We start from the raw sequence: 12,527 nt of genomic DNA, 5'->3' as shown, positions 1-12,527 counted from the left end.
CCACTAAGTTGGTTTTGTCGTTATGTAATCCCACTTACTGAAAGTGAAAGCAGCAGATCAGAGTGTTTCTGTGTAATCCTAGGAGTTTAGACGTCACGCTCTGAGCACAGAGCAGGTTTCAGAGGCGGCCGCAGCCTGGCAGGCAGGTGGCTTCAGAAATGTTGCTGCAGACCCCGTGGCCTGTGCCAAGAGGATGGAAGAGTCTGACGTCAGCTCTCTGATGTCAGAGTCATTGGGATAACCTGTTTGATGTCTACTTGATGCTCTAAATTATTCACATCTTTAATTTGGCTGTTGAAACTTCAGTTCTATTAATTTTAATGTTTTATATATGTACAGAGAAGCTCAAATACACTCTCAACTACATCAGCTAAGTGCTGCTAAGGATTCCAGAGAATCTTAACTTCCCAAGGTCACTTCTTTTTAGTGATCATGTTAGAGTGAAGTCATTGGTTTCTCTCATGCACAGCACGTTATCTTCGGGTTTCAGCAAATTAAATTTAAGACTTTTAAAGACTGTTTGTAATTCCAGCTTGAATACAATTTAAGACCGAAGATGGGGGAATCTGCTCTATTACAATGGAGCATAGCAAAACCTGTGAAATTTCTGAGGTCTGTTTGTGGCTCTTCGCAGTGGCTTTGTGGCTTCTCATGCTAGCTTAGGTAGTTAGCATAGCAGTGACGTGCGGTCAGGGGAGGCAGGTGAGGCAGAGCCTCACCTGTCATCATGGAAAAATTATAATAAAACCATTTATATTGCTATTTTCACCCTGTGGTTTGTACTATAAGGTATCTATTTATTTACTTAGCTTAACCAATTATGATGATTTTTTCTTCAAAATCGCTGGATTTTCGCATTTTCCCATTCAAATGCTCAGAAGCGAAGCCGGTGAGGCAGCAGTGAGCTGAGCCTCACCTGGGATCGCGCAACCTCTCGCTAACTGCACTGGCTGCCATTCTATGGGAGCATGTTCGTCCTGTCTGTACGCCGGCAATAAAATGGCTAAAAAACATTTAATATATGGACTGATTTTCCATAATTTCGCTTATGTATATAATGTACAGTGTTTTTTGTTTTTTTGTTTTTTGTCACCAACTGTGATTGTATCGTGTTTTGTGCGGAGGAGCGATCAGAAACGGCAGAAAACAGACTCCAGGGGAGGCAGGCAGTTCTCTTGCCTCATGGCAGGGGGCGCTCATGATCCCAGATATTGTGACTCCACAACTGCAGAGTAAGACACAGTGAGCTAGCCATGGAGCTAGCCATACAGTAAATAAGTATAGTACAGCGATATATTTGTTTTCTCCTCTCTTCCGACGTAAAAATGAAAGACTACATTTCTATACTTATACAGTTTTCTAAAGTGGATTTTCATTTGAAGCAGGAGATAATAACTAAAGGAAGACCAACACCGGAGCTGAAAGTTTTGCTTCGAGAGTTTGACGATTCTCAAACGGAGTAGAAAAGACATGCCGAGGAAAGACTTGGCTTTGGATGAACGGATATTTTTGTGCAGAATTAGCGGTGCATGCATTTCATTGATAGATAAAGGTAAGGCAGCATTAAGATGTTTTTTTTTTAATGAAATGTGCGTTTTTTGGGGTAGTTTGTATGTCTAAATACTTCAGTAAAGTAGAAGCGGTAGCTAATCTACCACAGCAATTATTTATTTATTAAACATTAAGCCTAAAACATACTACAACAACCGACTGAATGTTCTGTTCTGTGTGCAAAATTCTTGAATGTTTTTTTGGTGTTAAATCCTAAAACATGAAGTGGCATTGTTGTCAGTTGCTATGGCAACGAATCTGCGTAGCTTGGCGAATACAGATCACTTTGCTGTGGATCATAGCACAAAATCAATATCTACATTTCTAAGTTTCACTGAGTTAACGCGGCTATGGATGACATGTAAATGATTAGTCTTTTTGCCCTCCAGCTTTGTATGCATGCGCGAAATTTCCGTACGTCCAATAATATGTGTGGTGTCTAAGTCATAAGTCAGTGCCTCACCAGCAATGAACCTCACCGCACGTCACTGTAGCATGGGTACCAGAAACAGCTACTGTAGTTTCAACCAGCCCAAGGCACAAAACACAATGAAGATGAAGATGCCTTTTGCCTGACAAAAAAGTCTCGAGAAAAAAAAAGAAAACTGTGAGATTAAATAATCTCGCTATGAAGACCTGTGATTAATGTGTTTAAGGCCAACTCAGTTTTTCCCCATGAATTTAAGGCATTTTAAAGCCTTTTGGAGACATGAATTTCAGACTTTTTAAGACTTTTGAGGATGCGCGGACACCCTCGATGAGTGTTTGACAGCCCTTATTGGCTTGACCAATATTCAGCTCTGTGGAAAAGTCAAAGGGAGTCAACAATGATCTATTTCTTAAAAGAGGGAGCCCTACGGACACAACTTTACACAGATTGGGAATGCCTTTTAGAGCCTTTAACAAAATTAAAAAAAAAAAAAAAAAAAAACAATTGCAGATTTCATAATCAGTTGGAAAACATAATGCAAGTCCAAGTTATTCAGATGTTCCACTACTTTGACAAGATCTACGAGTAAGACCCAAAGTCTGTCGCTCTGAGGAAAAGAAATCACTTTTTCCACCAAGACTCAACCATGACAGGAACTAGAATCTGTTAGTTTGGTCTGAGACTGTTTTGTAGGCAGAACCGAAGAGATGTTTTGAAAGTTTGACATAATTTAACCAACGGCTTACAGAGGAAATTAGGAGACTCTGAAGAGGAGCGGCAGGTTGTTCCAAGAAGTCGAATTTGGTTGAGATGCTTTGCTTGCTCTTGGAAAGAGGCTTGAAATGCCAAGGGAACGATGAGTACCATTTCTAAAGGTTGTTGCAGTTGATTTTCAGAACAACATCTGGATGTGCTGAGGCATTAAGAGGAAAACAGAAAATCTAACCAGTTCCAAAACGTTTAATAAAATGAAAGCATAGAATTACTGGTGAACACAAGTGATTTAAAATGACATCAAATTAACATTTAATGAACATAATCATTAAATGTTTGATTATGTTCAAATGTTTAATGATTATTTTAACTCATAACTCAGTTTTATGAGTTAAAATAATGTCTTCAAATGAAAAAAACAAACAAACAAACATGAAATACAAGAAATAAAAATAGCATTCAATATGAAAAACTTAATTTTCATTCAGTGTTCATTGTTTCATACTTGAATAACACAGAAACACCAACACAGTAAATTTACATTTCATCTGAAGCAGTGATTTCGTTAGCATTTGATCACAACCCAAACATGACCATCAGAACTGAATCATCTACACTTGTTCCTCTGAATTTCATAACAAAAATATAAAGGCGAATTTCTGCGTATTTAAACATTTAAGTTGTTTTTTTAAATGCTGTGACTCTTAGTGACAAGTTGATTTGACTGAGCAAATTTTACTTCCAGTAAATTGACAAAAGGAAAACAAAACTTTTTTCTTTTAAGTGGGATTGTTTTGAGGTTCCTGATTGCTGCATTGCTCTTAACTCAAGATTTACTTTTATTTCCCGATTATATTACGGATAGCTGACAAGTCTGTGTTGCACATATAACACGGATGTTGGTTGCCGTTGAGTCTTTGCACCGTGCCGTTCCACTGTGCCATTTTACTCAGACCAGCAGAAATCCAATTTTGGTTCCAGTGTGCTTCCTAAATGAACTCAAAGATAATAAACCACCAGAAACCTAAAGAAACTATGTGTTAACTCTGAGTAGCACCAGATCTTTATCCGTCTTTTTTCAGGTAGGCTTAACAAAAGTCTAGTTTTTATGAGCTGACAGAAATCTATAAAGTATTCTTCAGAGATTGGGATGAGATTAGAGTTTTTAAGACCTGGTCTGTTGCCTAATTGTGCCTCTCTGTTTTTTTATCAAAAGCTTTCTGCTTTAGAAAGTCATTCTTGCTGCTGTCTCTGGTGTATGTCTTCAGTCCTGGCTTAATCAGCACTGGGACTAATCCATCCAAAGAGAACGGTGTCAGTCTGAAAGCTACATTTCCAGCAACATTAAGTTGAAACCCTTTTAAGCTTGTGTGGATGTGAGACCGTCTAACAGCTCAGGTCTGAAAACACCATCTCTGACAACCTGAAGCTTATGTAACCCTTCCCCTCCACCCTGCCACCACCAATTTCCACCCCTACAGAGACACAGCAACGAGGGAACACAAACACACAACCCGAGCTCCTAATACTCTGTGCTGGTCAGCATATAATCCCCAAACATGAAATATGAAGGGGGGAGGTGGTGTTGGTGGATGGTTGTGCAGTTCATGCTATGTTATGGATGGGACTCAGTCATTGGTGGCTTGGTCTGTTGACTGTGTATTTTTTTTTTTTTTTTTATGTAAGAGGATTTGTACCAGTATCAGCGTCTGTGGCACGAGTTCTCTAAAGACTTTGGGATCGTTCATCAGAAGGAGATTGGAGGCGGGACCAAGCCATTCCTGATCAAAACCGCATCAGAAAATGCAGACAGATCAAGTTTGAGTCAAAAATAAATCCACCAGTTTCCTATAGCGTCCCTACAGGATGAGGAGTCTGAGTTATATCTGGCATGTTCCCACAATGATCCCTCCAATTACCCCCACCTTCACCTGGGATCTGCTCTCTCTCTCTCTCTCTCTCTCTCTCTCTCTCTCTCTCTCTCTCTCTTTCTCTCTCTCTCTTCTTTATCTCTCTCTCAAGAAATACCACCATGACACTACAAGGGTATCCATCAGGTTGACATTGTCTAGGAAAACGTTTGTTCTGCATCCAAAATGTTCGGTGCTTATCGGTGCCTTGTGAGAATGTGAGCTGGTGTTTGCAATCATGTTGTTTGGTGAAAATGTGGCTCAAACAAAGCGAGAGCTGTAGCAGGAAATTGAAGGATGTATCATCAAATTGTAGCATAAACCTGGAGCCCTGCCAGCAGCATGTGGGTGGGATGAGGCTGTTTGCAAGGCATCGGGCTAATGTGGTGCGCACTGCTTCAAATTCCAAAGAGCCGAGCGATGCTGTCGCTCCAACCTGTGGGTGCCAAGAACCTCCCCAGGACCTAGAACAACAGTAAACCACCGCAATGCCACTACTGACAGTTTATGCATGATTAAAACCCTGCACTCTCAGCCAAAGACGCTGCAAAGGTGTATATATGGGACTCCAGCAAAGCTTTTTTTTTTTATGATTTCCAGAAGCATCAACGACATCAGGATTCCGGAAAGGAACACCCAAAGGTATTCAAGTGGATCCTATCTATGTATTTTAGACAAGAAGTCCTATTATTGAAACTCTACTGTATTCTGCATATTTGTTTTATTGAAGGATGAGTTTTTGTATCTGCTGTTCTGTGACAGGTTTTACAAGAGCTGTAACATCCATATGAACACATCGGTACAAATCCAGTTTTCCTAATATGAACGGAAATTACACGATTAAAGTGCTTTGTGTCTCAATAGTTTTGCTGTTTTGGGCCTTCTGTTAAACTAAAAGGGCTTTATGGTGATGTGTAATAAAGCAATTGACTTAGACTTGTATTTATCATGGTAATGCATTAATATGTTCTGTTAAAATATTCAAAAATGCAAGTCCAACTCTGCAGCTGTGTGTGTCCTTAGAAGCAAGTCACCTTTAGAAAAAAAAAAAAAGATAACTAGTGATATTACATCGCTATATTTGTATCTTCTTCATAGTAAGTTTTCTGGAAGATTCACTTTTTGCTTGATTTGCGTTCTTTAAGATTCCTGGAATCGTCCCAGAATTATGTCCATCAGTCGTCTGTTCGCACATGTCCGTGATTCTCTGCCATCTTGTCTCTTTGGTTGATTCAAGTCCTCAACAGTCAGATTCGCTTCTTGACAACGTTCAGCAGTTCCTCCTGGAAACATCTCGATTCAGAGCAACACCTGACAAGAGTCGATTTGAGGGAAACGGCGAAAACGGTGAGATGTTGCAGTTTGAAATGTCTCAGTTTCTCCACGAAACGAGGCCAGAGTCTGGGGTGTCCATCGTTGCAGCGGACAACTCTAGCCCAGAGGACGGATACCAGAGGGAAGGGAATGTCCTCTGCTGGCATCTACTGGCAAAGGAATTCTGGGATTTGCAGGAGAAGTAAAGACCCTAGAAAAAAAAAGAAGAGTTAAGTTATATCCTGTGAGGTTTCAGGACTTTCCCCTGAAATGTTCTTGTTTTAAAATTGTGAGAACATGTCAAACATCTATCCATCTTTTGCTTATTTAAGCAACCGGTCCAGGAGGGAAACCTAGTAACCTAGACATTCCTCTCCCTACCTAGCAGCATTCTGTAGCTAATGCTACAGATACCCAGATCACAAGGCATGTGGGACACAGTGCGGTGTGAAAGTGAACTGCACAAAATGTGACAAATGTTGCAATTATGGTCCCCAGTCAAACCGAATCTCACAGACTATGCAGTGTGAAAACATCTGAAGTCCCTCCAGCAAGTCCTGAGTCTACCCCAGTGGTTTCTTTTTAGTTAAACAAAAAGAAACAGTTAATCTCTGAGCTGTCCCCAGATTATGATGGTAACTCTTATCATCTGTAATGCAGAGCCTAGACACCCAACAGAGTAAGCTTGTGTCATCTGCTTGTATTCACAAGCTTGTTTTTCAGCCATAGTTCAAGTGTCGTGACTTGAACTATAGCTGAGGTTTAAGATGAAGACGGATCTTTAAATCCAGAGCTTCACTTCTCATCTTCCTTCTTTACCTTGCAGACAAAGCCTTGACCCATTTATTCGCCTCTGGCTTGATTCTGGCATTCTTAAACTCATGTTGCAGTAAAGGAGCTCAGAAATCTGACATTTTGCTGACATGTCACACTCTAACCAAGACTGGGTAAAAAAAACAACAACAAACAAACAAAAAATCCCTCTTCATTACAACATTAGATCTACTTGAAATATTCTCCAAACCTGCAATAGTAAAATGATGCCTAAATTCATTTTTACTGCTCTGCTATGAAGCTGTTAAAATTAACAATTTATTTAGATGCGCAACAGTACAAGTGGATCAATGGTATTTAAAGTGAATGATCTTATTCTGCTAAGTTCAGAACTCAGGAAGTTCTTAAATAAATTAATCCTGCAAATAACATTTCTGTCTACTCGGACAAAAACACAAAGGTCTGACACCGTGGCCTTAACGTGTAGCTTTTTAGAAACCCATGGCAAATTATGTCAGTGTAAATGTAAGCCGAAAATGTCACCTTGTGCTTGGGCCCAGTTTTTACCAGCACGCAGTGCAGCGACAGTGCTGCTGTACCGCTTCAGATTATTTGGCATGCTAAAGCAAAATCTGTTCTTGGTGGAAGATTTAAGCTGTCAGTGAAGATGCATAGATTAAATGCAGATAATATGTGTGCCTCAGCACAAGGAACAAACAGTTATAAAAAGACAGCTCTGGTCACAGCGATCCATTGCCTCCTACATTGTGTCCAGAGCTATTTGTATTTTAATACGCACGTGGTGTTGTGTGAATTTTTTCTTCGGAGACATAAGAGAAAATTTTCTGTGACCTCAGAGAGGATGAAGAACCAGCACCGAGTGAGAGCTCTGTTGGATTTGGATGTACTTGGTTGAAGTATTCAGCATAACTTTTTTATTTTTGCTCACCATCCAGTCTTTAAATTTCCAGCAAGATTTCTTTGCTTTGGTACAGACCGGTATCCATACTAATCAGCAAGGCTACTTGGGCATTATTTCAGTTTTCTCTCAGAATTGCAAAAAGACGATTGCTTTCATTGTGGTACACTAATACAGCACCACAAAGCCAACATTAATTGTTAATATAAACACAGTTCTCCTTTCAGCAGTTTATTTCAAACATCTTTATGGTTCCTAAACTGCAGAGCATTTTCTTTACAGCTTGAGGATATCCCCCCGGTCTGCCACCATCAGCTGAGTTCTTTCATCGCCACGCCACGACTCTTTCAACTCCAACATCTGTTAGCGGTCCCGTCTATATAGCCTTTAACAAACGAACACAAGTCTGCGAGGGTAAGCTCTTCTGTCCGACATACGTCAAACGGATGAGTGACGATCTCGAAACGTCCATCCATTCATCATTTCCCTGTCCAGGGAGGGTTTATGTTGTCAGCTCACTCCAGCTGATGTAGGGGGGGCCAGGGGATTACAGGCAGCAGAGAAACAAAGGCTTAGATGTCAGGGTTTTATGATACAGATGTTTCTCCCACTCTGGTCACTTTGGGGTATCAGGAGTTCTGTGGAAAAGTCCTCACAAAACTGAGCTCAATATTTTCTCGGTAGCACTTGTTCTTCCAAAGCAACAAGAGGAGCGAAAGTTATGCAGAGCTGCCATGTTGTTAACGCCGGACAAACGTCCAGATCGTGCTAACTTAACGAGCTACCAAAAGGTCACAGGTTTCGGTGACCTTTTATATGTTCACAAGAAAGTAAATTACTGCTTATCCTTTTCACAATGCCAAAATAATTTACCAGGTTAAACATGATGCCCCAGCAATAATACTTGGCACTAAGGAAGCTATTGTTTCCTTATTTTATTTTAAAAAACAAAACAAACAAAAAAGAAAAACGTATCTCACTTTTATTAATAGATGCTGTTTGATTTATTTCATGTATAATATATTTTTTAACTATTCGGTTTTATTTGTTTAAAAATGTTAAAACAGGAAAATATTTTTTAAAAAGTAAGTTGGCCTGACTCAGTACAAAATACACACGTCTCTGCCTATCAGCTAATAACAAAACAATGCAACCACACAGGTATTCTCTGGAGTATTCCCTTTGAGAAATCTGTATCTATGCTGAGACTTTATAACAAGCCGCCCTTTCATTTGTGGGATTGTGAAAAAAATACAGTAGCTGTAGCTGGAGTTAATTTTTAAAAAGGCCCTGGAAACTTTGGGGTGTTGGGGAAAAAAAAAAAAAACTAATGACAAAAACGTCTGAGTGAAATCGACTGTAAAATGTAGAATTTTCTAGAATAATTTAAAATAGACTGATCATGTGTGGAAGATGCGTGGGCAATTAATAATTAGTCTTTTGACACATCCGAATGAATTATAAGTGTATCATGGCTACATTAACACCCACCCCCCACTTATATGTGGAGTTCCTCAAGGTGCCATCCTCGGTTCTGTGTTGTTTAAATCAATTATACATCATAGAGACTTGGATTATTTCTCTGTCAAGTGCTGAAGAAGGCTGCAGCTTAATTACATGGGTTGTCATCGTGGCAAAAGCAATATTTTTCAAATAAATAAGTAAAACCAAAGCATTCATTAACTTACATTTGAATGTTTTATTATTTCTATCTACCAGCACTAAAATATCATGTTTTTTTATTTTTTATTGTCTTTAGCTAATTATGTAAGTGCTGCTCAGACTTGTTATTAGACATTCCTGTCTTTATCGGCATAATAAACCTTTTCCAGATTACATTTAAACCTCATATGAACGTTTTATCTTCCTTCAAACAAACCAGTAATCCTGAAAACTGATCAGGTTTTAATCTTAATTTGACGCAAAGGACTAATCGGCCGCTGTGGTTTTGATCACTGCGCCACACAGAGAACCACATTAGGAGTGAATTCTATATGCATATATGCATTTCCTAATGATTGAGTACAGCTGGCATGACAGAGTACACATGAATAAATCACCTCAATACATTCTGAATTGTGTTCTCAGAAATCGGATATTTGCACGCAAGGTGACTCAACAGGATGTGGTTTAATAAATCTGTAGCTAGAACGTCACTTTATTGGTGATTTCATCTTGAAGAAGCTTCACTATCAACCTGGTAATGTACAGAGTGTGAATTCAAACAAGTCTTTTTTGTTTTACAGTGAGTTGAAGCCAACATTTACCGTCATGTCTTTATCCCCAACATGAATCAAATACTCTGTTGCAAACTGTCCCTGTAAGGCAAATGTCCCCCCAAAAAATCAGCTTGGGGTCCTAATATTGCTTATTGGACAAAACTTGAGTATTTGTTTTTTTCAGTCTACATAAATATACATATCCAGCTGTATTTTTGTGGTTTCTCACTTTTATTACAGACAAAAATGATAACCATCTTCCTTTTAACTTTTGGTTTAACACAATTGAACCAAAATATCATAAAGAGGTTTAGGTCAGACTAAAAGTCAGAAATGAGCTTCTTATTGTCTAAAGAGTAAACTGAAATATAAAACTTCCAGTTTATACATTTTGAGGATTTATGTTTTTTTTTTGTTAGTAAGGGAAATTATGGATTCTTGTTGCTGGATTTTGGAGGACATCTTAACGCTTTTTGAGCGTTTGAAATCAAAATTGTATTATTTGCCGTTGTCTGACATTCATGTGAGACTTTTTATGTTGTGGGTGATTACGAGATATCTGATTGTTTTTATTATTATTTTTGCATATTTGTTTTATTTATATTGAAATTTACATTGATATGTTGAACAGTCAGTCAAACTTTAAAGTCTGTCAGAAGAAACTGGCCAAGTCTAGAATAGATCTAGAAAGATGCACGATCTCCTTTGGTTCAAACTGACTTTTCCCCCAACTGCTTACCATCTGTGGACTCCTCTGCAGGCCAACAACATCCTCCAGCAACTTTGAAAAAGAAAAACCAGGAGTTCAAGAACGAAAACCCACAGTACGAAGTGACACAACAGCACTTGATGGTCGTCTCCTCCTCCCTGCGCTCTCTCCCCTCCTCGTCTTCAGACCAGGGTACTCCTCTTCTCCCTCTCCCGGTCCGCTCTCTCCCGGCTCAGGTCCGGCGTCGGCGGCTCCGCGTGTCCCGACGTGTTGTTGGGCTCGCAGCGGCCCGAGGTCGGCGAATTCTGCATGACGACAAGGCGTATGGGAGACTGGCTCTGCGGCGCAGGCGTGTTGTCGGGGGCGTACTCCTTGGTGGGGTCTTTGCCACGGCAGTCGTACAGGATGCAGGAGATGAGGAAGACCAGGAGGAGGATGACATAGCTGGCCACCAGGATGATGAGGTTGAGGGTGACGGGGTCAATCTCCAGGTAGAACTCCATAAAACCCATGGTGCCGCTTCATAACTCGCCCCGGATATAGAGAGGAAGGGTGTAAGAAACGATGGAAAAGTAGACCAAAAAATAAAAAGGAAACGAGAAAGTGATGGACAGTGGATGGACAGCTGGCCTGATTGAGAGAGAAAGAGCAAAAGACAGCAGAGGACTGCATCAGATGATGAAATGAGATGGATGAGCTGGGAGAGGGGGGAGGGGGCGGGGGGCAGGGGGGGCAGCGACAGCAGGCCGGAGTGGAGATGAGGCTTTGTGCTTTAAAGGACGTTAATCCTCGCTGCTCCTCCAACCTTGAATTTCAGCGTCCAATGACGAAAGCTGCTCACTTTTAATAACTCAAGCCACCATTTTGATTTTGCCAACTAGAGAGCAATATCAAAATTATACTCCCGGCGAAAATGGACGGCTTTCGGCGCACACCTGTCAGCTTGCCACGAGCGTCACCGAGGGGATTTGAGGAGTCATGTAATATGTATTAAACAACCGCTTTTTATTATGTCACTCTTGGAGATTATTTTTACATTTGAATTTGATTACATTAAAAGCAAATAAGGCCCCAGAACTGGCTGTGGTCCAGAAAAAAAAAAAAAAAAATTTTCAAAGTACAGCGGCTAACATGGTATTTCATCCTGTTAATGGGGTCTTTTACACCGAGTTAGCAGGCTGTCGAGCCAATACTCTGTCATCTAATATTATATAGTGTCTTAGGTAACCCCCAGTTGCAGCAACATAGAGAACAAAATCTTTATAAATCAACTTTTTAGCGTTGGCTCAGTCAAAAACACACGCAAATTCAAGTTAAGCTCAGAACGTGCAGTATTTATGTTTGATATGAAACTATATAGACTCCAGTCTGCAGGTTAACTGTTTAAGTTCATGACAAAACAATAAGGAAAATGCAATAAGGAAGGATTCAAAGAGAAAACAATCAATCATGCTCTGCTCTGCTGGCTTTGAAATCAACCCCAATCAAACAAAAGAACATGTCGTTACCTTCCTACAATAACGACCTAAATTCTTTCTTTTTTTTCTTTCTTTTCTTTTTGCCAAAAGCCATTACAATCAAACCCCTGTGTATTGTCAGTATTTTATTACATTTCAGGAAATTGGAGGAAGAAGACAAAGTTTGAGTATTAAATGCTTACAGTGGTTTGAAATTATTCATTATTTCTGTTGTTTCTGTTTGGTACGTTTTAAAGTTTTTGATTTTTTTATTATTTTTTTTTGGTAAAAGTTGTAGCAATCATTTAGCTCTATATTGGTGTAGCTTAAGGTTATTATGTAGATCTCTATGTTATTGCAGCAGTAACAAAATGAAAAACAATAACAACAAAAATACAACTTGAACAATTAATCATCTTCTGAAGATATTGTCAATAAATATTCAGATTGTCTTGTTTTTTTTCTCTTTATCCAGAAAGCTGCCACAACTTTCAAATGTAGGTCCTTCTGTGGAGGCCATGTGTCTGCGG

At 39.6% G+C, this 12,527-nt stretch overlaps 1 protein-coding gene across 1 annotated transcript; it reads right to left on the bottom strand.

The window, feature by feature from the left end:
• Nucleotides 1–10,361: 10,361 nt before the first annotated feature.
• smim36 (small integral membrane protein 36) lies at nt 10,362–11,157 on the bottom strand. The gene has a single exon (XM_088000998.1). It carries the CDS (start codon nt 11,050–11,052, stop codon nt 10,723–10,725), a length of 330 nt encoding a protein of 109 aa, XP_087857124.1. The 5' UTR covers nt 11,053–11,157; the 3' UTR covers nt 10,362–10,722.
• Between the last annotated feature and the right edge of the window lie 1,370 nt (nt 11,158–12,527).

Source organism: Poecilia mexicana, unplaced genomic scaffold, assembly GCF_051168715.1.
Source record: "Poecilia mexicana isolate PSO_F unplaced genomic scaffold, ASM5116871v1 scaffold_19, whole genome shotgun sequence".
Lineage (NCBI taxonomy): Eukaryota > Metazoa > Chordata > Actinopteri > Cyprinodontiformes > Poeciliidae > Poecilia > Poecilia mexicana.
This window is presented reverse-complemented; position numbering and strand designations above follow the sequence as displayed.

What these genes read in the sequence shown, in the direction of transcription:
- smim36 (XM_088000998.1), bottom strand. Translation starts at nt 11,052, where the DNA reads ATGGGTTTTATGGAGTTCTACCTGGAGATTGACCCCGTCACCCTCAAC.